The 27,952-nt window shown below is 62.8% G+C and overlaps 1 protein-coding gene across 1 annotated transcript; it reads right to left on the reverse strand.

Annotated features, from left to right (window-relative positions):
* Positions 1 to 2,644: 2,644 nt before the first annotated feature.
* On the reverse strand, positions 2,645 to 27,532 carry LOC308232667 (nck-associated protein 1-like; the record flags this gene model as incomplete). Its single annotated transcript, XM_080639895.1, is given in 22 exon segments — positions 2,645 to 2,765; positions 4,541 to 4,630; positions 4,737 to 4,846; positions 6,492 to 6,608; positions 10,054 to 10,147; positions 10,230 to 10,310; positions 15,005 to 15,087; positions 15,795 to 15,888; positions 16,213 to 16,310; positions 17,729 to 17,859; positions 20,163 to 20,381; positions 21,757 to 21,888; positions 22,703 to 22,718; positions 22,721 to 22,787; positions 22,789 to 22,842; positions 23,222 to 23,341; positions 23,424 to 23,556; positions 24,190 to 24,212; positions 24,215 to 24,337; positions 26,523 to 26,753; positions 27,198 to 27,329; positions 27,422 to 27,532. Coding segments are annotated over 22 exon segments (2,367 nt in total), but the record flags the coding sequence as incomplete, so codon positions are not given.
* Positions 27,533 to 27,952: the final 420 nt, after the last annotated feature.

Genomic DNA, 27,952 nt, shown 5'->3' on the forward strand with positions numbered 1-27,952 from the left:
TTGGGGGTGCAAAAGGGGGACCCAATGGGGGTGGGACATCTGCTTTGGGGCACCCATAGGAACCCCGCTTGGCTCTTGGGGTCCTTGATGAGAGCCCCGCATCCCATTGGGGATCACTTTGGGGTCCCCAGACTTCATTGTGGGGGGGGATTAGAGCAGGGTTTGGGGGTGCAGGGACTCAAATGGGGGATGCTTTGCATCGGGCTGTTGGGGGTACCCCCCCCTCCCCACTGGCTCTTGGGGTCCCCTATCCGAGCCTCGCATCCCATTGGGGACCACTTTGGGGTCCCCAAATGTCATTGTGGGGGGGTCAGAGCCGGGTTTGGGGGTGCAGGGTCTCAGATGGGGGATGCTTTGCATTGGAGTGTGGGGGTCCCCCCCCATTTGTCTCTTGGGGTCCCCTATCCGAGCCTCGCATCCCATTGGGGACCACTTTGGGGTCCCCAGACTTCCATTTTGGGGGGGTCAGAGCCGGGTTTGGGGGTGCAGGGTCTCAGATGGGGGATGCTTTGCATTGGAGTGTGGGGGTCCCCCCCCATTTGTCTCTTGGGGTCCCCTATCCGAGCCTCGCATCCCATTGGGGACCACTTTGGGGTCCCCAGACTTCCATTTTGGGGGGGTCAGAGCCGGGTTTGGTGGTGCAGGGTCTCAGATGGGGGATGCTTTGCATTGGACTGTGGGGGTCCCCCCCCATTTGTCTCTTGGGGTCCCCTATCCGAGCCTCGCATCCCATTGGGGACCACTTTGGGGTCCCCAGACTTCATTGTGGGGGGGTCAGAGCCGGGTTTTGGGGGGGGTGCAGGGACACAAAGTGGGGGGGGGGGGGGGCACCCCGCGGTGGGCGGCGTGGGCCGGGACACGCGTGAGAGACAAAGCGGGGCTGCGGCATCTCCTGAGCGCTTCGGGCCGTGATTGATGAGCGGGATAATAGAGAGGAGCAGTGATTGCGGGGCCGGGGCGGGCGTTCGGGGGAGTTCATTCCCTCTGGGAATGCAGCGGGAAAAGGGGAAGGGAAAAGGGGGGGGGGGGGGGGGGGGGAAGCGGGGGAGTTGAACCCGCTCCGCAGCTGGAATTCCAACCCCTTCGCGCGGAGCTGGGAGCCGCTGCAATGGGATGCGGCCCCCCCCACCCCACCCCCCCCCCCCCGATCCCGATAAAAGGAGGGATTGGGATTAAAGGTTGGGATAAGGGGAAGGGGGGGTCAAGGCAGCGGCAGCCACGTCCCCATTCCCGGCGCTCCGGTGACTCATCCCGGAGCAGCCGTGAGCGGAATGGCAACGGCCGCTTCCCTTTGGCCCCGCTCATCCCAAGCCCGGGATGCTGGACGGGAGGGGGGAAACGCGGAGGTGATGGGAAAAGGAGGTGGGAAAGGTGCGGGAAAAGGCCTGGGAATGGCCCCATCCCGGGCTGCCAAAGGGAAACCGAGGCGCGGAGCCGGGATCGTCGCTGCGAGGAGCTGGGGAACCCCAGCATCGGCTCCGGTCCTTCAGGATGTGACCCCCAAAGCCACCCCCAGGGCATCCCAAGGGATGCAATTCCCGATGGATGCATGGATCCGGACCCCCACCCCCAGCATTCCCGGCTCCCCCCCCGGGGGACACAGACTGGAGAGGGGTTTGGGGTGCGCTGGTTGGGGTTTGGGTGACGTTTAATGGGGTTTGGGTGCAGGTCAGCGGGGGTTGGGTGCAGTTTGGGTGCAGTTGCAGGCATTTGGGTGGCATTCGATGGGGTTTGGGTGCAGTTGCAGGGGGTTGGGTGCAGTTTGGGTGCAGTTGCAGGGGGTTGGGTGCAGTTTGGGCGCAGTTGCAGGGGTTAGGGTGCAGTTGCAGGGGGTTGGGTGCAGTTTGGGTGCAGTTGCAGGGGGTTCGGTGCAGTTTGGGTGCAGTTTGGGTGCAGTTGCAGGGGGTTGGGTGCAGTTGCAGGGGGTTGGCTGCAGTTTGGGTGCAGTTGCAGGGGGTTGGGTGCAGTTGCAGGGGGTTGGGTGCAGTTTGGGTGCAGTTGCAGGGGGTTGGGTGCAGTTGCAGGGGTTAGGGTGCAGTTTGGGTGCAGTTTGGGTGCAGTTGCAGGGGTTTGGGTGCAGTTGCAGGGGTTTGGGTGCAGTTGCAGGGGTTAGGGTGCAGTTTGGGTGCAGTTTGGGTGCAGTTGCAGGGGTTTGGGTGCAGTTGCAGGGGGTTGGGTGCAGTTTGGGTGCAGTTTGGGTGCAGTTGCAGGGGGTTGGGTGCAGTTGCAGGGGTTTGGGTGCAGTTGCAGGGGGTTGGGTGCAGTTGCAGGGGGTTGGGTGCAGTTTGGGTGCAGTTTGGGTGCAGTTGCAGGGGGTTGGGTGCAGTTGCAGGGGGTTGGGTGCAGTTTGGGTGGGGGTTGGGTGCAGTTGCAGGGGGTTGGGCGCAGTTGCAGGGGGTTGGGTGCAGTTGCAGGGGTTAGGGTGCAGTTGCAGGGGGTTGGGTGCAGTTTGGGTGCAGTTTGGGTGCAGTTTGGGTGCAGTTGCAGGGGGTTGGGTGCAGTTTGGGTGCAGTTTGGGTGCAGTTTGGGTGCAGTTGCAGGGGGTTGGGTGCAGTTTGGGTGCAGTTTGGGCGCAGTTTGGGCGCAGTTTGGGCGCAGTTTGGGCGCAGTTTGGGCGCAGTTTGGGTGCAGTTTGGGCGCGCGGCTCCGGGCCGGGCTCAGCGCGGGGGCTCCCTGCGCACCTCCCTGTATGCGTTGCGCAGCAGCACGTACGGGAAGCAGGATTCCAGCATGTCCAGCGTCAGGAAGGGCGACTCGGCCACGACCTGGGGCAGGGACACAGAGACCCCCCCCGGGCCCCCCCGGCCTCAGCCTCCCCGTGCCAGGACTCCCACGGCTGCGTCCCGGATGCTCCAGGCTGGAGCTGGAATCGCTTCCCAGCGCTCCCGGAATCCCAGCCCCAGGTCCCAGCAGGCCCCATCAGCACCCGGAGTCCAGCCATCAGCACCCACTGACACCCATTAGGACCCATTGACACCCATTGGCACCCATCAGCACCCATTGGCACCCATCAGGACGCACTGGCACCCATCAGGACCCATTGGCACCCATCAGGACCCATCAGCACCCATTAGGACCCATCAGCACTCATTAGGACCCATCAGCACTCACTGACAACCATCAACACCCATTGGCACCCATCAACACCCACTGGCACCCATTGACACCCATTGGCACCCATTGACACCCACTGATACCCATTGGCACCCATTGACACCCATTGGCACCCACTGGCACCCATTGGCACCCACTGGCACCCATTGACACAAATTGGCACCCATTGACACCCATTGGCACCCATTGACACCCATTGATACCCACTGGCATCCATTGACACCCATTGGCACCCACTGGCACCCATTGGCACCCACTGGCACCCATTGACACAAATTGGCACCGATTGGCACCCATTGGCACCCATTGACACCCATTGGCACCCATTGGCACCCATTGGCACCCACTGGCACCCATTGACACCCATTGACACCCATTGGCACCCATTGACACCCACTGACACCCATTGGAACCCATTGGCACCCATTGACACCCACTGACACCCGTGGACACCCACTGACACCCATTGGCAGCATTGACTCCCATTGACACCCACTGGCACCCATTGACACCCACTGGCACCCGTTGACACCCATTAACACCCGTTGACACCCATTGATACCCATTAACACCCGTTGACACCCATTGACACCCATTGGCACCCATTGACACCCATTGTCACCCATTGACACCCATTGATACCCATTGACACCCATTGTCACCCATTGACACCCATTGATACCCATTGACACCCATTGACACCCATTAACACCCGTTGACACCCATTGACACCCATTGGCACCCATTGACACCCACTGACACCCATTGATACCCATTGACACCCATTAACACCCGTTGACACCCATTGACACCCATTGGCACCCATTGACACCCATTGATACCCATTGACACCCATTAACACCCGTTGACACCCATTGACACCCATTGGCACCCATTGACACCCATTGATACCCATTGACACCCATTAACACCCGTTGACACCCATTGACACCCATTGACACCCATTGACACCCATTGGCACCCATTGATACCCATTGTCACCCATTGACACCCATTAACACCCGTTGACACCCATTGACACCCGTTGACACCCATTGACACCCATTAACACCCGTTGACACCCGTTGACACCCATTGACCCCCATTGACACCCATTAACACCCGTTGACGCCCATTGGCACCCATTGACACCCATTAACACCCATTGATACCCATTGACACCCATTAACACCCATTAACACCCGTTGACACCCATTGACCCCCATTGACACCCATTAACACCCGTTGACGCCCATTGGCACCCATTGACACCCATTGACACCCATTAACACCCGTTGACACCCATTGACACCCATTGGCACCCATTGACACCCATTGGCACCCATTGACACCCATTGACACCCATTGGCACCCATTGACACCCATTGACACCCATTGACACCCATTGGCACCCATTGGCACCCACCAGCTGCAGGAGCAGGACGATGGAGTCGCGGTTCCGCACCCGCACCCTGTCCATGTCCTGCCCCAGCTGCAGGAGGCTGCTGGAGGCCACCTAAGGATGGGCCCACATCAGTGCCAGGTGACAGGGACCCAATGGGTGCCCCCCCCTTGTAGCACCCATGGGTGCCCCCCCCCGCAGCACCCATGGGTGCTCTCACCAGCAGGAACTCCTTGAGGTGCCTCTCGATGTTCTCGTTGTGGAGGGTGAAGAGGGCGGCCGAGAGCTGGGCAATGGCCTTGGCCAGGCAGTGCAGGTTGTTGGGGGAGCCTGCGGAGAGCGGGGACACGGGATGGGGATGGGGACATGGGATGGGGATGGGGACATGGGATGGGGATGGGGATATGGGATGGGGATGGGGATGGGGATGGGGATATGGGATGGGGGACATGGGATGGGGATGGGGACATGGGATGGGGATGGGGATATGGGATGGGGATGGGGATGGGGATATGGGATGGGGATGGGGATGGGGATATGGGATGGGGATGGGGACATGGGATGGGGATGGGGACATGGGATGGGGATGGGGATGGGGATGGGGATATGGGATGGGGGACATGGGATGGGGATGGGGACATGGGAGGTTGGGATCATGGGAGGTTGGGATATGGGAGGTTGGGACATGGGAGGTTGGGACCATGGGAGGTTGGGATATGGGAGGTTGGGGCATGGGAGGTTGGGACCATGGGAGGTTGGGATATGGGAGGTTGGGACATGGGAGGTTGGGACATGGGAGGTTGGGATATGGGAGGTTGGGACCATGGGAGGTTGGGACCATGGGAGGTTGGGATCATGGGAGGTTGGGATATGGGAGGTTGGGATCATGGGAGGTTGGGACATGGGAGGTTGGGACATGGGAGGTTGGGACCATGGGAGGTTGGGATATGGGAGGTTGGGACCATGGGAGGTTGGGACCATGGGAGGTTGGGACCATGGGAGGTTGGGATATGGGAGATTGGGACCATGGGAGGTTGGGATCATGGGAGGTTGGGATATGGGAGGTTGGGACCATGGGAGGTTGGGATATGGGAGGTTGGGATATGGGAGGTTGGGATATGGGAGGTTGGGACATGGGAGGTTGGGACCATGGGAGGTTGGGACCATGGGAGGTTGGGATATGGGAGGTTGGGACCATGGGAGGTTGGGACATGGGAGGTTGGGATCATGGGAGGTTGGGATATGGGAGGTTGGGATCATGGGAGGTTGGGATATGGGAGGTTGGGATATGGGAGGTTGGGACCATGGGAGGTTGGGACATGGGAGGTTGGGATCATGGGAGGTTGGGACATGGGAGGTTGGGATCATGGGAGGTTGGGACCATGGGAGGTTGGGATATGGGAGGTTGGGACATGGGAGGTTGGGACATGGGAGGTTGGGATCATGGGAGGTTGGGACATGGGAGGTTGGGATCATGGGAGGTTGGGATCATGGGAGGTTGGGATATGGGAGGTTGGGACCATGGGAGGTTGGGACATGGGAGGTTGGGACATGGGAGGTTGGGACCATGGGAGGTTGGGACATGGGAGGTTGGGATCATGGGAGGTTGGGATCATGGGAGGTTGGGATATGGGAGGTTGGGACATGGGAGGTTGGGACCATGGGAGGTTGGGACATGGGAGGTTGGGATCATGGGAGGTTGGGATCATGGGAGGTTGGGATATGGGAGGTTGGGACATGGGAGGTTGGGACATGGGAGGTTGGGATCATGGGAGGTTGGGATCATGGGAGGTTGGGACATGGGAGGTTGGGACCATGGGAGGTTGGGACATGGGAGGTTGGGACAGGGAGCGCTGGGGCCTCGGTGACCGTGCCCAGGCCGGGGCCATGGGGAGCTCCAGGGCACCGGTGCCCGGGGGGGGCACAAGGTGCAAGGGGGGGGCCGGCAGTGGGGCCCGGGGGGCTCTGCCCTCACCATCGAGGTCGGGGCTGTAGGCGGAGGCGGGGTCGGAGGCCAGGAGGGGCAGGGCCACGGCCACGAAGAGCAGGAGCAGGGAGGAGACCTTGGATTGCTCCTCCGGGGACGAGCCCTCTGCGGGGGCAGCGGGCACTGCCTGGGGACACGGGGGGGGCGGCGCCAACACCCCCCAGCGGCACCCAGCGGTACCCAGCAGTACCCAATGATACCCAATGGTACCCAGCGGTACCCAGCAGTACCCAGCGGTACCCAGCAGTACCCAATGATACCCAATGGTACCCAGCGGTACCCAGCGGTACCCAGCAGTACCCAATGATACCCAATGGTACCCAGCGGTACCCAGCAGTACCCAATGATACCCAGCAGTACCCAGCGGTACCCAATGATACCCAGCAGGACCCAGCAGTACCCAGCGGTACCCAGCAGTACCCAATGATACCCAGCAGTACCCAGCGGTACCCAGCAGTACCCAATGATACCCAGCAGTACCCAGCGGTACCCAGCAGTACCCAATGATACCCAGCAGTACCCAGCGGTACCCAATGATACCCAGCAGGACCCAGCAGTACCCAGCGGTGCCCAATGGTATCGAGCGATACCCAGCAGTACCCAGCAGTACCCAGCAGTACCCAGCAGTACCCAATGATACCCAGCAGTACCCAGCGGTACCCAGCAGTACCCAATGATACCCAGCAGTACCCAATGATACCCAGCGGTACCCAGCAGTACCCAGCGGTACCCAGCAGTACCCAATGGTACCCAGCAGTACCCAGCGGTACCCAGCAGTACCCAGCGGTACCCAGCAGTACCCAATGATACCCAGCAGTACCCAGCGGTACCCAATGATACCCAGCAGTACCCAGCGGTACCCAGCAGTACCTAATGATACCCAGCAGTACCCAGCGGTACCCAGCAGTACCCAATGATACCCAGCAGTACCCAGCGGTACCCAGCAGTACCCAATGGTACCCAGCAGTACCCAGCGGTACCCAGCAGTACCCAATGATACCCAGCAGTACCCAGCGGTACCCAGCGGTACCCAGCAGTACCCAGCGGTACCCAATGATACCCAGCAGTACCCAGCGGTACCCAGCAGTACCCAATGATACCCAATGGTACCCAGCGGTACCCAGCAGTACCCAGCGGTACCCAGCAGTACCCAATGATACCCAGCAGTACCCAGCGGTACCCAATGATACCCAGCAGGACCCAGCAGTACCCAGCGGTGCCCAATGGTATCGAGCGATACCCAGCAGTACCCAGCAGTACCCAGCAGTACCCAGCAGTACCCAATGATACCCAGCAGTACCCAATGATACCCAGCGGTACCCAGCAGTACCCAGCGGTACCCAGCAGTACCCAATGGTACCCAGCAGTACCCAGCGGTACCCAGCAGTACCCAATGATACCCAGCAGTACCCAGCGGTACCCAATGATACCCAGCAGTACCCAGCGGTACCCAGCAGTACCTAATGATACCCAGCAGTACCCAGCGGTACCCAGCAGTACCCAATGATACCCAGCAGTACCCAGCGGTACCCAGCAGTACCCAATGGTACCCAGCAGTACCCAGCGGTACCCAGCAGTACCCAATGATACCCAGCAGTACCCAGCGGTACCCAATGATACCCAGCAGTACCCAGCGGTACCCAATGATACCCAGCAGTACCCAGCGGTACCCAGCAGTACCCAATGATACCCAATGGTACCCAGCGGTACCCAGCAGTACCCAGCGGTACCCAGCAGTACCCAATGATACCCAGCAGTACCCAGCGGTACCCAATGATACCCAGCAGGACCCAGCAGTACCCAGCGGTGCCCAATGGTATCGAGCGATACCCAGCAGTACCCAGCAGTACCCAGCAGTACCCAATGATACCCAGCGGTACCCAGCAGTACCCAGCGGTACCCAGCAGTACCCAATGGTACCCAGCAGTACCCAGCGGTACCCAGCAGTACCCAATGGTACCCAGCAGTACCCAGCGGTACCCAGCAGTACCCAATGATACCCAGCAGTACCCAGCGGTACCCAATGATACCCAGCAGTACCCAGCGGTACCCAGCAGTACCCAATGATACCCAATGATACCCAGCGGTACCCAGCGGTACCCAGCAGTACCCAATGATACCCAATGGTACCCAGCGGTACCCAGCAGTACCCAGCGGTACCCAGCAGTACCCAATGATACCCAGCAGTACCCAGCGGTACCCAGCAGTACCCAATGATACCCAGCAGTACCCAGCGGTACCCAGCAGTACCCAATGATACCCAGCAGTACCCAGCGGTACCCAGCAGTACCCAGCGGTACCCAATGATACCCAGCAGTACCCAATGATACCCAGCAGTACCCAGCGGTGCCCAATGATACCCAGCAGGACCCAGCAGTACCCAGCGGTGCCCAATGGTATCGAGCGATACCCAGCAGTACCCAGCAGTACCCAGCAGTACCCAATGATACCCAGCAGTACCCAATGATACCCAGCGGTACCCAGCAGTACCCAGCGGTACCCAGCAGTACCCAATGGTACCCAGCAGTACCCAGCGGTACCCAGCAGTACCCAATGATACCCAGCAGTACCCAGCGGCACCCAATGATACCCAGCAGTACCCAGCGGTACCCAATGATACCCAGCAGTACCCAATGATACCCAGCGGTACCCAATGATACCCAGCAGTACCCAATGATACCCAGCGGTACCCAGCGGTACCCAGCAGTACCCAGCGGTACCCAGCAGTACCCAATGGTACCCAGCAGTACCCAGCGGTACCCAGCAGTACCCAATGATACCCAGCAGTACCCAGCGGTACCCAGCGGTGCCCAATGGTACCGAGCGATACCCAGCAGTACCCAGCGGTACCCAGCAGTACCCAGCGGTACCCAATGATACCCAGCGGTACCCAGCGGTACCCAGCGGTACCCAGCGGTACCCAGCAGTACCCAATGATACCCAGCAGTACCCAATGATACCCAGCGGTACCCAGCGGTACCCAGCAGTACCCAGCGGTACCCAGCAGTACCCAATGATACCCAGCAGTACCCAGCGGTACCCAATGATACCCAGCGGTACCCAGCGGTACCCAATGATACCCAGCAGTACCCAGCGGTACCCAGCAGTACCCAATGATACCCAGCGGTACCCAGCGGTACCCAATGATACCCAGCAGTACCCAGCGGTACCCAGCAGTACCCAATGATACCCAGCAGTACCCAATGATACCCAGCAGTACCCAGCGATACCCAGCAGTACCCAGCGGTACCCAGCGGTACCCAGCAGTACCTAGCGGTACCCAGCGGTACCCAATGGTACCCAGCAGTACCCAGCGGTACCCAGCAGTACCCAATGATACCCAGCAGTACCCAATGATACCCAGCAGTACCCAGCGGTACCCAGAAGTACCCAGCGGTACCCAGCAGTACCCAATGATACCCAGCAGTACCCAGCGGTACCCAATGATACCCAGCAGTACCCAGCAGTACCCAGCGGTACCCAGAAGTACCCAGCAGTACCCAGCAGTACCCAATGGTACCCAGCAGTACCCAATGGTACCCAGCAGTACCCGTCTTGCTGCCAGCGAGGACCTTGACCAGCGCGGGGTCCACCTCGCATGGGATGCCTGCAGCCGACGCCAGCTCGAAGATGCTCAGGGTGTCCTGAGGGGACGCAGGGGACACGGGGGTCAGGGCTGGGGACCCGCAGGGCAGCACCAGGGGCAGCATCGCGGCCCCGTCCCACCTGGATGTCGGTGTCCGGGCTCACAGCGTCCGTCAGACACTCGATGGGGCCCATCAGGAAGGGGCAGCGGCGGGACAAGACCTGCGGAGGGAGGGCGGCTGCTCCACAGGGTGCGGGGTCCATGCGTGGTGTTGCCGTGGTGGAAGGTCCCATCCATTGGGTGTCCAATGGGTTGGGGGTCCCATGGGATGGGGGTCCCATGGGTTGGGTGTCCAATGGCTTGGGGGTCCCATGGTTGGAGGTCCCATGGGTTGGAGGTCCCATGGGTTGGGGGTCCCATGGTTGGGGGTCCCATGGTTGGAGGTCCCATGGTTGGAGGTCCCATGGGTTGGAGGTCCCATGGTTGGGGGTCCCATGGTTGGAGGTCCCATGGTTGGAGGTCCCATGGGTTGGAGGTCCCATGGTTGGAGGTCCCATGGGTTGGAGGTCCCATGGGTTGGGGGTCCCATGGGTTGGGGGTCCCATGGCTTGGGGGTCCCATGGTTGGAGGTCCCATGGTTGGGGGTCCCATGGTTGGGGGTCCCATGGGTTGGAGGTCCCATGGGTTGGAGGTCCCATGGTTGGGGGTCCCATGGGTTGGAGGTCCCATGGTTGGAGGTCCCATGGGTTGGAGGTCCCATGGTTGGGGGTCCCATGGTTGGGGGTCCCATGGTTGGGTGTCCAATGGCTTGGGGGTCCCATGGTTGGAGGTCCCATGGTTGGGGGTCCCATGGTTGGGGGTCCCATGGTTGGGGGTCCCATGGGTTGGGGGTCCCATGGTTGGGGGTCCCATGGGTTAGAGGTCCCATGGTTGGGGGTCCCATGGTTGGGTGTCCAATGGCTTGGGGGTCCCATGGTTGGAGGTCCCATGGTTGGGGGTCCCATGGTTGGGGGTCCCATGGTTGGGGGTCCCATGGGTTGGGGGTCCCATGGGTTGGGGGTCCCATGGGTTGGAGGTCCCATGGTTGGAGGTCCCATGGGTTGGAGGTCCCATGGGTTGGGGGTCCCATGGGTTGGAGGTCCCATGGTTGGAGGTCCCATGGGTTGGAGGTCCCATGGTTGGGGGTCCCATGGTTGGGGGTCCCATGGTTGGGTGTCCAATGGCTTGGGGGTCCCATGGTTGGAGGTCCCATGGTTGGGGGTCCCATGGTTGGGGGTCCCATGGGTTGGAGGTCCCATGGGTTGGAGGTCCCATGGTTGGGGGTCCCATGGGTTGGGGGTCCCATGGTTGGGGGTCCCATGGGTTGGAGGTCCCATGGGTTGGAGGTCCCATGGTTGGGGGTCCCATGGGTTGGGGGTCCCATGGGTTGGGGGTCCCATGGTTGGGGGTCCCATGGTTGGGGGTCCCATGGGTTGGAGGTCCCATGGTTGGGGGTCCCATGGGTTGGGGATCCCATGGTTGGGGATCCCATGGGTTAGAGGTCCCATGGTTGGGGGTCCCATGGGTTGGGGGTCCCATGGGTTGGAGGTCCCATGGGTTGGGGGTCCCATGGTTGGAGGTCCCATGGGTTGGGGGTCCCATGGGTTGGAGGTCCCATGGGTTGGAGGTCCCATGGGTTGGGGGTCCCATGGGTTGGGGGTCCCATGGTTGGGGGTCCCATGGGTTGGAGGTCCCATGGTTGGGGGTCCCATGGTTGGGGGTCCCATGGGTTGGAGGTCCCATGGTTGGGGGTCCCATGGTTGGGGGTCCCATGGTTGGGGGTCCCATGGGTTGGAGGTCCCATGGTTGGGGGTCCCATGGGTTGGGGGTCCCATGGTTGGGGGTCCCATGGGTTGGAGGTCCCATGGTTGGGGGTCCCATGGTTGGGGGTCCCATGGTTGGGGGTCCCATGGGTTGGGGGTCCCATGGTTGGGGGTCCCATGGGTTGGAGGTCCCATGGTTGGGGGTCCCATGGTTGGGGGTCCCATGGGTTGGGGGTCCCATGGTTGGAGGTCCCATGGTTGGGGGCCCCATGGGTTGGGGGTCCCATGGGTTGGGGGTCCCATGGTTGGGGATCCCATGGGTTGGGGGTCCCATGGTTGGAGGTCCAATGGGTTGGGGGTCCCATGGTTGGGGGTCCCATGGGTTGGGGGTCCCATGGTTGGGGATCCCATGGGTTGGGGGTCCCATGGGTTGGGGGTCCCATGGGTTGGAGGTCCCATGGGTTGGGGGTCCCATGGTTGGGGGTCCCATGGGTTGGAGGTCCCATGGTTGGGGGTCCCATGGTTGGGGGTCCCATGGTTGGGGGTCCCATGGGTTGGAGGTCCCATGGGTTGGGGGTCCCATGGGTTGGGGTCCCATGGGTTGGGGGTCCCATGGGTTGGGGGTCCCATGGTTGGGGGTCCCATGGTTGGAGGTCCCATGGGTTGGGGGTCCCATGGGTTGGGGGTCCCATGGTTGGGGGTCCCATGGTTGGGGGTCCCATGGGTTGGAGGTCCCATGGGTTGGGGGTCCCATGGGTTGGGGGTCCCATGGTTGGGGGTCCCATGGGTTGGAGGTCCCATGGGTTGGAGGTCCCATGGGTTGGGGGTCCCATGGGTTGGGGGTCCAATGGCTTGGGGGTCCCATGGTTGGGGGTCCCATGGGTTGGGGGTCCCATGGTTGGGGGTCCCATGGCTTGGGGGTCCAATGGCTTGGGGGTCCCATGGTTGGGGGTCCCATGGGTTGGGGGTCCCATGGTTGGAGGTCCCATGGTTGGGGGTCCCATGGTTGGAGGTCCCATGGTTGGGGGTCCCATGGTTGGGGGTCCCATGGTTGGGGGTCCCATGGGTTGGGGGTCCCATGGTTGGGGGTCCCATGGGTTGGAGGTCCCATGGTTGGGGGTCCCATGGTTGGGGGTCCAATGGCTTGGGGGTCCCATGGTTGGGGGTCCCATGGTTGGGGGTCCCATGGGTTGGAAGTCCCATGGTTGGGGGTCCCATGGGTTGGGGGTCCCATGGGTTGGAGGTCCCATGGGTTGGGGGTCCCATGGTTGGAGGTCCCATGGTTGGGGGTCCCATGGGTTGGAGGTCCCATGGGTTGGGGGTCCCATGGGTTGGAGGTCCCATGGATGGAGGTCCCATGGATGGAGGTCCCATGGGTTGGGGGTCCCATGGGTTGGGGGTCCCATGGGTTGGGGGTCCCATGGTTGGAGGTCCCATGGGTTGGGGGTCCCATGGGTTGGGGGTCCCATGGTTGGGGGTCCCATGGGTTAGGGGTCCCATGGTTGGGGGTCCCATGGGTTGGAGGTCCCATGGGTTGGGGGTCCCATGGGTTGGGGGTCTCATGGTTGGGGGTCCCATGGTTGGGGGTCCCATGGGTTGGGGGTCCCATGGGTTGGAGGTCCCATGGGTTGGGGGTCCCATGGGTTGGAGGTCCCATGGGTTGGGGGTCCCATGGTTGGGGGTCCCATGGTTGGGGGTCACATGGGTTGGGGGTCCCATGGGTTGGAGGTCCCATGGGTTGGGGGTCCCATGGTTGGGGGTTCCATGGGTTGGGGGTCCCATGAGTTGGAGGTCCAATGGGTTGGGGGTCCCATGGGTTGGAGGTCCCATGGTTGGGGGTCCCATGGTTGGGGGTCCCATGGGTTGGGGGTTCCATGGGTTGGGGGTCCCATGGGTTGGGGGTTCCATGGTTGGAGGTCCCATGGGTTGGGGGTCCCATGGGTTGGGGGTCCCATGGGTTGGGTTCCCATGGGTTGGAGGTCCCATGGGTTGGGGGTCCCATGGGTTGGGGGTCCCATGGGTTGGGGGTCCCATGGTTGGGGATCCCATGGGTTGGAGGTCCCATGGTTGGAGGTCCCATGGGTTGGGGGTCCCATGGTTGGGGGTCTCATGGGTTGGGGGTCCCATGGGTTGGGGGTCCCATGGTTGGGGGTCCCATGGGTTGGGGGTCCCATGGGTTGGGGGTCCCATGGTTGGGGATCCCATGGGTTGGAGGTCCCATGGTTGGAGGTCCCATGGGTTGGGGGTCCCATGGTTGGAGGTCCCATGGGTTGGGGGTCCCATGGGTTGGGGGTCCCATGGGTTGGAGGTCCCATGGGTTGGGGGTCCCATGGTTGGAGGTCCCATGGTTGGAGGTCCCATGGGTTGGGGGTCCCATGGTTGGGGGTCCCATGGGTTGGGGGTCCCATGGGTTGGGGGTCCCATGGTTGGAGGTCCCATGGTTGGGGGTCCCATGGGTTGGAGGTCCCATGGGTTGGGGGTCCCATGGGTTGGGGGTCCCATGGGTTGGGGGTCTCATGGTTGGGGGTCCCATGGGTTGGGGGTCCCATGGGTTGGGGGTCCCATGGGTTGGGGGTCCCATGGTTGGAGGTCCCATGGGTTGGGGGTCCCATGGGTTGGGGGTCCCATGGTTGGGGGTCCCATGGGTTGGGGGTCCCATGGTTGGGGATCCCATGGGTTGCGGGTCCCATGGTTGGAGGTCCCATGGTTGGGGGTCCCATGGTTGGGGGTCCCATGGGTTGGGGGTCCCATGGGTTGGGGGTCCCATGGTTGGGGGTCCCATGGGTTGGAGGTCCCATGGGTTGGGGGTCCCATGGTTGGGGGTCCCATGGGTTGGGGGTCCCATGGGTTGGGGGTCCCATGGTTGGAGGTCCCATGGGTTGGGGGTCCCATGGGTTGGGGGTCCCATGGGTTGGAGGTCCCATGGTTGGGGGTCCCATGGGTTGGGGGTCCCATGGTTGGGGGTCCCATGGGTTGGAGGTCCCATGGGTTGGGGGTCCCATGGTTGGAGGTCCCATGGGTTGGGGGTCCCATGGGTTGGGGGTCCCATGGTTGGGGGTCCCATGGGTTGGAGGTCCCATGGGGTGGGGATCCCCTGGCTGGGGGGCACCCACCTCCCGCAGGCCCTGCTGGGCCAAGGCGCGGAAGCTCAGGATCTCGCCGATGATGGTCATGCGCTTGAGGACGTTCTCGGCCGCTGCGGGACACGCGTGTGCACATGCATGTACAAGTATGTACTCGTGTGTACATGTATGTGCACGTATGTGCACGTATGTACATGTGTGTGCACGTATGTACACGTATGCACACTCATGCACATGTATGTGCACGTGTGTACATGTATGTGCACGTATGTACATGTGTGTGCATGTATGTACACGTATGCACACTCATGCACATGTATGTACACGTGTGTACACGTATGTGCACGTATGTACACGTATGTGCACGTATGTACATGTGTGTACGCGTATGTACACGTATGCACACTCATGCACATGTATGCACACATGTGTACATGTATGCACACGTATGTACATGCATGCGCACGTATGTACATGCATGCACACGTATGTACACACATGCACACGTATGTACATGTATGCACACGTATGTATATGTATGCACACATATGTACATGTATGCACACGTATGTATATGTATGTACACGTATGCACACATATGTACATGTATGCACACGCATGTACACTTATGCACATATATGTACATGTATGTGCATATATGTACATACATGCACATACACGTATCACACATGCACACTTATGCACATGTATGTACACGTGTGTACACATATGCACACCTATGTACACGTATGCACACCCATGCACACGCATGCACACGCATGCACAGGCCCGTGCCCGCCCCCGTGCCCCCGTGCCTCACACGTCAGCCGCGGCAGCAGAGCCCCCATCTCCTCTGGCCTGTGGAAGCTGCAGCGGAGCTGCACCAGCGCATCCATGTTCTCCGAGACCAGCTTCTGTGGGGCACACGGGGCCGCTGGCACCGGCACGGCCCCATCGCCCCCTGGGCACGGCCCCATCGCACCCTGAGCCCTCCCCATCGCACCCTGGGCATGGCCCCATCGCACCCTGAGCCCCCCCCATCACACCCTGAGCCCCCCCCATCGCACCCTGAGCCCCCCCCATCGCACCCTGAGCCCTCCCCATCGCACCCTGGGCACGGCCCCATCGCACCCTGAGCCCCCCCCCATCGCCCCCTCAGCCCCCCCCATCGCACCCTGAGCCCCCCCCATCGCCCCCTGGGTACCAGCCCCAGCCCCGGGGGCAGGGCCCGGCCCCACCTTGAGCTCGGTGACCTGGGAGCCCACGTGCCACAGGAGGTTGTCACTCAGGAACTGCATCCCATAGGGCCCCAGGAGCTCGGCCAGCGCCCGCATCTCTGCAGGGATGGGATGGGACAAGGGTGGTTGGGGACAAGGATGGGGACAAGGATGGATGGGGACAAGGATGGGGATAAGGATGGATGGGGACAAGGATGGGGATAAGGATGGATGGGGACAAGGATGGGGATAAGGATGGATGGGGACAAGGATGGGGATAAGGATGGATGGGGACAAGGATGGGGACAAGGATGGATGGGGACAAGGATGGGGACAAGGATGGATGGGGACAAGGATGGGGACAAGGATGGATGGGGACAAGGATGGGGACAAGGATGGATGGGGACAAGGATGGGGACAAGGATGGATGGGGACAAGGATGGGGATAAGGATGGATGGGGACAAGGATGGGGACAAGGATGGATGGGGACAAGGATGGGGATAAGGATGGGGACAAGGATGGGGATAAGGATGGATGGGGACAAGGATGGGGAGAAGGATGGATGGGGACAAGGATGGGGACAAGGATGGAGACAAGGATGGGGATAAGGATGGGGACAAGGATGGGGACAAGGATGGATGGGGACAAGGATGGGGAGAAGGATGGATGGGGATAAGGATGGATGGGGATAACGACAGATGGGGATAAGGATGGAGACAAGGATGAGGACAAGGATGGATGGGGACAAGGATGGATGGGGACAAGGATGGGGATAAGGATGGATGGGGACAAGGATGGATGGGGACAAGGATGGGGACAAGGATGGGGACAAGGATGGGGACAAGGATGGATGGAGATAAGGATGGATGGGGACAAGGATGGGGACAAGGATGGATGGGGACAAGGATGGGGACAAGGATGGATGGGGACAAGGATGGGGACAAGGATGGATGGGGACAAGGATGGGGACAAGGATGGGGACAAGGATGGGGATAAGGATGGGGATAAGGATGGGGATAAGGATGGATGGGGACAAGGATGGGGATAAGGATGGATGGGGACAAGGATGGGGATAAGGATGGATGGGGACAAGGATGGGGATAAGGATGGATGGGGACAAGGATGGGGATAAGGATGGATGGGGACAAGGATGGGGATAAGGATGGATGGGGACAAGGATGGGGATAAGGATGGGGACAAGGATGGGGATAAGGATGGATGGGGACAAGGATGGGGATAAGGATGGATGGGGACAAGGGTGGATGGGGACAAGGATGGGGATAAGGATGGATGGGGACAAGGATGGGGATAAGGATGGATGGGGACAAGGATGGGGATAAGGATGGATGGGGACAAGGATGGGGATAAGGATGGGGATAAGGATGGATGGGGACAAGGATGGGGATAAGGATGGATGGGGACAAGGATGGGGATAAGGATGGATGGGGACAAGGATGGGGACAAGGGTGGATGGGGACAAGGGTGGATGGGGACAAGGGTGGATGGGGACAAGGGTGGATGGGGACACATCCTCACCGCTCACATCCGAGAACTCAGCGGCGCTGAAGCCGGGCTCTGCCTCGCGCGGCCCCGCCGTGAACGCCTGCAGGGAGGGCGCCAGGACGAGGGCTCCGGTGCTGGCGCGGCGCAGCAGAGCCTCCAGGTACCTGCGAGCGGCAGGGATTGACGGGGGGGAACAGGAGGGTGAGCACCAAGGGGATGGAGAGGGGATGGAGAGGGGATGGTGGGCATCAAACATTGGGGATGGAGAGGGGATGGTGGGCATCAAACATTGGGGATGGGCAGGGGATGGTGGGCATCAAACACTGGGGATGGAGAGGGGATGGTGGGCATCAAACATTGGGGATGGAGAGGGGATGGTGGGCATCAAACATTGGGGATGGGCAGGGGATGGTGGGCATCAAACATTGGGGATGGAGAGGGGATGGTGGCATCAAACATTGGGGATGGAGAGGGGATGGTGGCATCAAACATTGGGGATGGAGAGGGGATGGTGGGGATCAAACATTGGGGATGGGCAGGGGATGGTGGCATCAAACATTGGGGATGGAGAGGGGATGGTGGGCATCAAACATTGGGGATGGAGAGGGGATGGTGGGCATCAAACATTGGGGATGGGCAGGGGATGGTGGGCATCAAACATTGGGGATGGAGAGGGGATGGTGGGCATCAAACACTGGGGATGGAGAGGGGATGGTGGGCATCAAACACTGGGGATGGAGAGGGGATGGTGGGCATCAAACACTGGGGATGGAGAGGGGATGGTGGGCATCAAACATTGGGGATGGAGAGGGGATGGTGGGCATCAAACATTGGGGATGGAGAGGGGATGGTGGGCATCAAACATTGGGGATGGAGAGGGGATGGTGGGCATCAAACATTGGGGATGGAGAGGGGATGGTGGGCATCAAACATTGGGGATGGAGAGGGGATGGTGGGCATCAAACATTGGGGATGGAGAGGGGATGGTGGGCATCAAACACTGGGGATGGAGAGGGGATGGTGGGCATCAAACACTGGGGATGGAGAGGGGATGGTGGCATCAAACATTGGGGATGGAGAGGGGATGGTGGGCGTCAAACATTGGGGATGGAGAGGGGATGGTGGGCATCAAACATTGGGGATGGAGAGGGGATGGTGGGCATCAAACACTGGGGATGGAGAGGGGATGGTGGCATCAAACATTGGGGATGGAGAGGGGATGGTGGGGATCAAACATTGGGGATGGAGAGGGGATGGTGGGCATCAAACATTGGGGATGGAGAGGGGATGGTGGGCATCAAACATTGGGGATGGAGAGGGGATGGTGGGCATCAAACATTGGGGATGGAGAGGGGATGGTGGGCATCAAACATTGGGGATGGAGAGGGGATGGTGGCATCAAACATTGGGGATGGAGAGGGGATGGTGGGCATCAAACATTGGGGATGGGCAGGGGATGGTGGGCATCAAACATTGGGGATGGGCAGGGGATGGTGGCATCAAACATTGGGGATGGAGAGGGGATGGTGGGCATCAATCATTGGGGATGGGCAGGGGATGGTGGCATCAAACATTGGGGATGGGCAGGGGATGGTGGGCATCAAACATTGGAGATGGAGAGGGGATGGTGGGCATCAATCATTGGGGATGGGCAGGGGATGGTGGCATCAAACATTGGGGATGGGCAGGGGATGGTGGGCATCAAACACTGGGGATGGAGAGGGGATGGTGGGCATCAAACATTGGGGATGGGCAGGGGATGGTGGGCATCAAACACTGGGGATGGAGAGGGGATGGTGGGCATCAAACACTGGGGATGGAGAGGGGATGGTGGGCATCAAACATTGGGGATGGGCAGGGGATGGTGGCATCAAACATTGGGGATGGGCAGGGGATGGCGGGGGTGGGCAGGGATTGCTCCTCAGCTCCGCCTGAACCTGCCCTGGTGCAGCCTGAGGCCGGTTCCTCTTCCCCATCCCTCGGAGCAGAGCAGAGCCTGGCTCCATCGCCCCGTCAGGGAGCCGTGAGGTCCCCCCTGAGCCCGCTCTTCCCCCTCCGCTCCCCCCAGGCCCCATCTCTTGTGCTGCAGGCCCCGCTCCAGCCCCATTGCCCTGCTCCGGCTCCAGCCCCTCAAGGTCTCTGTTGCAGTGAGGGGCTCAGCGCCGAGCTCAGGACCCGAGGGGCACGATCCCTGCCCTTGGCCACGAGCTCCTGCTGAGCTCCATCAATCCCGCTCCTTTCCCATGCGCAGCGTCCCCAAGCCTGGAGCTCTCCCTAGGGCTCTGGTGCCCCCTCCCTGGGGCAGGTTGGACACAGGGCTTTGGAGCAAGCTGCTCCAATGGAAGGGGTGGGCTCCAAGGCAATGCAGAACGCGGCTCTTTGCCTGGTTGAACCCCTCCATGCGCCCATGGACGCGGGCACCGGGCCCCCCCGTGCCCCCCAGGGCACGCCATGGGGCAGGACCCACCAGTTGGTGTAGATGGTGGTGAGCGTGGGCTCCCCGGCCCCATCGCGGGGCTGCGTCTGCTGCAGGAGGACGCTGCGGATGATGCGCCCCGGGTCCAAGCCCAGGAACCGGCCCAAGGACTGGATGGAGGCCACGTAGGAGCTGAGCCCCACCAGCACCTCCGAGGGCCGAGCCACCTCCTGCGTGGCCTGGTTGTAGCCTGCCATGGCCACGATGGCCCTGTGGGGACATGGATGGGGATGGGATGGGGATGGGATGGGGATGGGATGGGGATGGGGATGGGATGGGGATGGGGATGGGGATGGGATGGGGATGGGGATGGGATGGGGATGGGATGGGGATGGGATGGGGATGGGGATGGGATGGGGATGGGGATGGGATGGGGATGGGGATGGGGATGGGGATGGGATGGGGATGGGGATGGGATGGGGATGGGATGGGGATGGGGATGGGGATGGGATGGGGATGGGGATGGGGATGGGATGGGATGGGGATGGGGATGGGGATAGGATCGGGATGGGGATGGGATGGGGATGGGGATGGGGATGGGATGGGGATGGGGATGGGGATGGGATGGGGATGGGATGGGGATGGGATGGGGATGGGATGGGGATGGGATGGGATGGGGATGGGGATGGGATGGGATGGGGATGGGGATGGGGAGGGGATGGGGATGGGGAGGGGATGGGGATGGGGAGGGGATGGGGATGGGATCGGGATGGGGATGGGGATGGGGATGGGATGGGATGGGGATGGGGATGGGATGATGGGGATGGGGATGGGGATGGGGATGGGATGGGGATGGGGATGGGGATGGGGATGGGGATGGGGGTGGGATGGGGATGGGATGGGGATGGGGATGGGGATGGGGATGGGGGTGGGATGGGGGTGGGATGGGGATGGATGGGATGGGATGGGGATGGGGATGGGATGGGGATGGGATGGATGGGGATGGGATGGGATGAGGATGGGATGGGGATGGGGATGGGATGGGGATGGGGATGGGATGGGGATGGGGATGGGGATGGGGATGGGATGGGGATGGGGATGGGATGGGGATGGGGATGGGGGATGGGGATGGGGATGGGGATGGGGATAAGGATGGGGATGGGATGGGGGATGGGGATGGGGATAAGGATGGGGATGGGATGGGGATGGGATGGTGATGGGATGGGGATGGATGGGATGGGGATGGGATGGGATGGGGATGGGATGGGATGGGGATGGGGATGGGGATGGGGATGGGGATGGGGATGGGGATGGGGATGGGGATGGGGATGGGGATGGGGATGGGGAGGGATGGGATGGGGATGGGGATGGGGATGGGGATGGGGATGGGATGGGGATGGGGATGGGATGGGGATGGGGATGGGATGGGGATGGGATGGGATGGGGATGGGGATGGGATGGGGATGGGATGGGGATGGGATGGGGATGGGGATGGGGATGGGGATGGGGATGGGGATGGGGATGGGGATGGGATGGGATGGGATGGGATGGGGATGGGGATGGGATGGGGATGGGATGGGATGGGGATGGGGATGCCCAAAGGCCGCTGTTGGGTGTCCCCCATGGCCATGGCGCGGTCCCCCACCGGCTGAGCCGGGTCTCCAGGTGCCTGCCCAGGTACTCGCCCGGTGTCACCGTGTGCCCGAAGACGGTGAAGGAGGGCGCGTGGCTGAAGCTCAGGGCCAGCTCGGACAGGGTCTGGTGCAGTTTGTCCATGCTGGGGGGGGGACAGGAGCCCTCAGCCCCACACAGCCCCGTGGGACAGCCCCTTGGGCACACCACGGCCCCACGGCACAGCGTGGTCATCCCCAGGGCCTGGGGCCCACCATCCCCTCCCCATCCCCACCATCCCCTCCCCTCCCCCCATCCCCTCCCCATCCCCACCATCCCCTCTCCATCCCCACCATCCCCCTCCCCATCCCCACCATCCCCTCCCCATCCCCACCATCCCCTCCCCATCCCCACCATCCCCTCCCCATCCCCACCATCCCCATCCCCATCCCCACCATCCCCTCCCCATCCCCACCATCCCCTCCCCATCCCCACCATCCCCTCTCCATCCCCACCATCCCCTCCCCATCCCCACCATCCCCTCCCCATCCCCACCATCCCCTCCCCATCCCCACCATCCCCTCCCCATCCCCACCATCCCCTCCCCATCCCCACCATCCCCTCTCCATCCCCACCATCCCCTCCCCATCCCCACCATCCCCTCCCCATCCCCACCATCCCCTCCCCATCCCCACCATCCCCATCCCCATCCCCACCATCCCCTCCCCATCCCCACCATCCCCTCCCCATCCCCACCATCCCCTCCCCATCCCCACCATCCCCTCCCCATCCCCACCATCCCCTCCCCATCCCCACCATCCCCTCCCCATCCCCACCATCCCCTCCCCATCCCCACCATCCCCTCCCCATCCCCACCATCCCCTCCCCATCCCCACCATCCCCTCCCCATCCCCACCATCCCCTCCCCATCCCCAGTGCCCGGTGCCCGCCATCCCCTTGCCCTCCCCGCTGGCCCTCACTTGGTGCTCAAGGTCTGTCCTTCCTCTGGCTCTCAGCCCCTGGTTTCTCCCTCTCGGCTTCCCCTTTCTTGGCTGCTTGCTTGGGGGCTCTTCTTGCCCCGGGCCTTGCTGATGCTGGAGGCGCAGTGCTTGGGCAGCAGCTGAGGGACGCGGGTCAGGGCTCCGAGCCGGGCAGCACCTCCAGGAGCAGAGGCGGGGGGGGAGCCATCGCTCTCCCAATGGAGCTCAGGGAGACCACAGGGCTCCAAGAGGCTGCAGGGCCCCCAAAAGGCCATGGGGAACCCGAAGGCACCCGAGGCTCCTGCCTGGTGGGCAGGGGGCTGAAGGGAGAAGCTGGGGCTGCCCCGGCTCTCGAGGGCCAGGCTGGAGCCAGGGGCTCCGGCGGAAGGGGTCCCTGCCCATGGAGCTTGGAGGCGCCGCCCGACGCAACCCCTCCCGCGGGGCCCCGACGCCACGGCCCCGAAGGCGACGGAGACCTCAAGCGCCGGAGGCCCCCTTGCAGGCCATGGAGGCCCTCACCTGCTCGCTGAGCTGGTGCTGCGCCGCGCAAGCGTCCAGGAGGCAGGCGCTGGCCTGGCGAGCCAGCTCCTCCAGGAAGCGCCGGCACGAGGCCAGCGCCGCGGCCTCCAGCGGCGGGTACTGCAAGGGGACAAAGGGGGGTCCAGGGCGAGGGGTGGCCATGGGGGCCCCCCCCCGGAGCGTGCCCATGGGCAGGACCCACCTCTTCGGGGCACATGGGGTGGGGGCAGCGCGAGAAGTGGCTGCAGAGCAGGGGGAAGGCGAGGCTGTAGCGGAGCAGAGAGGGCTCCTCCAGGCTCAGCAGGAACATGCGCTCCGTGGGGCGAGGGAAGAAGCTGCAGGGGGGCAGGGATGGGGTTGGGATGGGGCAGGGATGGGGGCAGGGATGGGGCAGGGATGGGGGCAGGGATGGGGGCAGGGATGGGGCAGGGATGGGGGCAGGGATGGGGGCAGGGATGGGGGCAGGGATGGGGGCAGGGATGGGGCAGGGATGGGCAGGGATGGGGGCAGGGATGGGGCAGGGATGGGGCAGGATGGGGGCAGGGATGGGGCAGGGATGGGGCAGGGATGGGGCAGGGATGGGGCAGGGATGGGGGCAGGGATGGGGCAGGGATGGGGGCAGGGATGGGGCAGGGATGGGGGAGGGATGGGGGCAGGGATGGGGGCAGGATGGGGGCAGGATGGGGGCAGGGATGGGGGCAGGGATGGGGGCAGGGATGGGGGCAGGGATGGGGCAGGGATGGGGCAGGGATGGGGCAGGGATGGGCAGGGATGGGGCAGGATGGGGGCAGGGGATGGGGCTGGGATGGGGCAGGGATGGGGGCAGGGATGGGGGCAGGAGATGGGGGCAGGGATGGGGGCAGGGATGGGGGCAAGGATGGGATGTGTCTCCCCTGCGCCCCGTGCTCCCCCATGTCCGTGGGTCCGGATGCGGTGGGGCCCCCCCGCTCTGGGGGGCTGGGGCTCACCAGAGCTCGGAGAGGTCGGGAGACCCTCGTCCAGGAGCCCCTCGAGCGAGTCCAGGAGCTTGGTGTGGAACACGATGAGGTTCATGGCCCGAGCCACGGCCGGGTGCGAGGCCAGCGGCAGCGCGGCCCTGGCCACGCTCGTGTAGGCCTGGGGGGACAAAGGGGGACATGGGATGGGGATGGGATGGGATGGGATGGATGGGATGGGGATGGGATGGGATGGGGATGGGATGGGATGGGGATGGGATGGGGATGGGGATGGGGATGGGGATGGGGATGGGGATGGGGATGGGGATGGGGATGGGGATGGGGATGGGGATGGGATGGGGATGGGGATGGGATGGGGATGGGATGGGGATGGGGATGGGGATGGGATGGGGATGGGGATGGGATGGGGATGGGGATGGGGATGGGGATGGGATGGGGATGGGGATGGGGATGGGGATGGGATGGGGATGGATGGGGATGGGGATGGGGATGGGGGATGGGATGGGATGGGGATGGGATGGGGATGGGGATGGGGATGGGGATGGGGATGGGGATGGGGATGGGATGGGGATGGGGATGGGGATGGGGATGGGGATGGGGATGGGATGGGGGATGGGGATGGGGATGGGGATGGGGATGGGATGGGGATGGGGATGGGATGGGGATGGGGATGGGGATGGGGATGGGATGGGGATGGGGATGGGGATGGGGATGGGATGGGGATGGGGATGGGATGGGGATGGGGATGGGGATGGGATGGGGATGGGGATGGGGATGGGGATGGGATGGGGATGGGATGGGATGGGGATGGGGATGGGGGATGGGGATGGGGATGGGATGGGATGGGGATGGGATGGGGATGGGAATGGGGATGGGATGGGGATGGAGATGGGGATGGGATGGGGATGGGATGGGATGGGGATGGGATGGGGATGGGGATGGGGATGGGGGATGGGATGGGATGGGGATGGGGATGGGATGGGGATGGGATGGGATGGGGATGGGGATGGGGATGGGATGGGGATGGGGATGGGATGGGGATGGGGATGGGGATGGGGATGGGATGGGGATGGGATGGGGATGGGGATGGGGGATGGGATGGGGATGGGGATGGGATGGGGATGGGGATGGGATGGGGATGGGGATGGGATGGGGATGGGATGGGGATGGGGATGGGATGGGGATGGGGATGGGGATGGGATGGGGATGGGATGGGGATGGGATGGGGATGGGGATGGGGATGGGGATGGGGATGGGGATGGGATGGGATGGGATGGGGATGGGATGGGGATGGGATGGGGATGGGATGGGGATGGGATGGGGATGGGGATGGGATGGGATGGGGACTGGGGATCGGGGATGGGATGGGATGGGGATGGGGATGGGATGGGGATGGGATGGGATGGGATGGGATGGGATGGGGATGGGATGGGGATGGGATGGGATGGGGATGGGATGGGATGGGATGGGGATGGGATGGGGATGGGGATGGGATGGGGATGGGATGGGGATGGATGGGATGGGATGGGGATGGGGATGGGGATGGGGATGGGATGGGGATGGGGATGGGGATGGGGAATGGGATGGGGATGGGGATGGGGATGGGATGGGGATGGGGATGGGGATGGGATGGGGATGGGGATGGGGATGGGGATGGGATGGGGATGGGGATGGGACAAGGATGGGACAAGGATGGGGATGGGGATGGGATGGGGATCGGATGGACAAGGATTGGACAAGGATGGGGATTAGGATGGGGATGGGATGGGATGGGGATGGGATGGGGATGGGGATGGGATGGGGATGGGGATGGGACAAGGATGGGACAAGGATGGGACAAGGATGGGGATTAGGATGGGGATGGGGATGGGGACAGGGATGGACAAGGATGGGGATGGGGATGGGGACAAGGATGGGACAAGGATGGGGATTAGGATGGGGATGGGAATGGGGACAGGGATGGGACAAGGATGGGGATGGGGATGGGACAAGGATGGGATGGGGATGGGACAAGGATGGTGATTGGGATGGGGACAGGGATGGAGTTTGGGGTGGGGGCAGGGACAGGGACAAGGAGAGGGAAAGGAATGGGGAATAAGGAAGGGGATGACAGGGACAGAGATGGGGATGGGGACAGTGGAAGGGAAGGAGATTGGCACCTGAATGGGAGCAAGGATGCAGTCTGGGATGGGGACAGGGATGGGAGCAAGGATGGAGACTGGGACTGGGACAGGGCCAAGGAGAGGGAAAGGGATGGGGAGAGAGGAAGGGGATGAGGACAGGAATGGGACCAAGGATGGGGATGGGGATGGGGACAGGGCCAAGGAGAGGGCCAGGGCCAGCACCTGGAGCCGGAACCAGTCCAGGCGGAGCGGGGTGAAATCCAAGGGCTCCTTGTCCTCAGCTGGGAGGAGAGATGGGGGGGGCCACATCAGGGCCCGGGCAGGGCCGGGGGGGGCATTGGTCTCGGGGGGGGCACGGGATGGTCCATACCCTCCTGAAGCGGGAGAGCCCGAGAGGGAGCTGACGAAGGACGAGAGGATGACGGATTCCTCCTCGGGACACACGGAGAGGTTCTGCGGAGCCGGGAATGGCGGCCGGGATGAGCGATGGGGATGGGATGGGGATGGGGATGGGGATGGGATGGGGATGGGATGGGGATGGGGATGGGGATGGATGGGGATGGGATGGGGATGGGATGGGGATGGGATGGGGATGGGGATGGGATGGGGATGGGATGGGGATGGGATGGGGATGGGGATGGGGATGGGGATGGGGATGGGGATGGGATGGGATGGGGATGGGGATGGGATGGGATGGGGATGGGATGGGGATGGGGATGGGATGGGGATGGGGATGGGGATGGGGATGGGATGGGGATGGGATGGGGATGGGATGGGGATGGGGATGGATGGGGATGGGGATGGGATGGGGATGGGATGGGGATGGGGATGGGATGGGGATGGGATGGGGATGGGATGGGGATGGGATGGGGCTGTGGCTCAGGGCAGGGGCCCTGCCTGGATGATGTCGCTGAGCAGGAGCGCATCGAAGCGCGCCAGGTACCGCCTGTGGTAGCGCCGCAGGAGCCCCGCGTGGCCCCGCACCAGCGCCCGCAGCCGCTGCAGCAGGAACAGGAGCTCGCGAGGTGGCTGCGAGCGCAGTGGCACCGCTCAGAGCCCTGTCCGCGGCCACGGGGGCGCTCTCGGGGGGGGCCCGGTCCCGGGCCCGGTCCCGGCCCTACCTCTCCGGGCAGCTCCTCGGGGGCCTTGTGCCGGGCCCCGGGCTCGCAGTGCAGCAGGAGCCAGCGAACCTCGTCCCGGCACAGGGAGAGCGCCACGAACACCAGCAGGGCCTGCGGGCAGCGGGGTCAGGGGGCAGCCCATGGACCCCACGGACCCCATTGAAACCCATGGACCCCATGGACCCCATTGAGCCCATGGACCCCCAATGGACCCATTGACCCCATTGAGCCCATGGACCCCCATGGACCCCATTGACCCCATTGAGCCCATGAACCCCATGGACCCCATGACCCCATTGAGCCCATGGACCCCACGGACCCCATTGAAACCCATGGACCCCATGGACCCCATTGAGCCCATGGACCCCACGGACCCCATTGACCCCATTGAGCCCATGGACCCCATGGACCCCATTGACCCCAATGGACCCCATGGACCCCACGGACCCCATTGAAACCCATGGACCCCATGGACCCCATTGAGCCCATGGACCCCATTGAGCCCATGGACCCACGGACCCATTGACCCCA

Source organism: Psittacula echo (genome assembly GCF_963264785.1).
Source record: "Psittacula echo genome assembly, contig: SCAFFOLD_150, whole genome shotgun sequence".
NCBI classification, from domain to species: Eukaryota; Metazoa; Chordata; class Aves; order Psittaciformes; family Psittacidae; genus Psittacula; species Psittacula echo.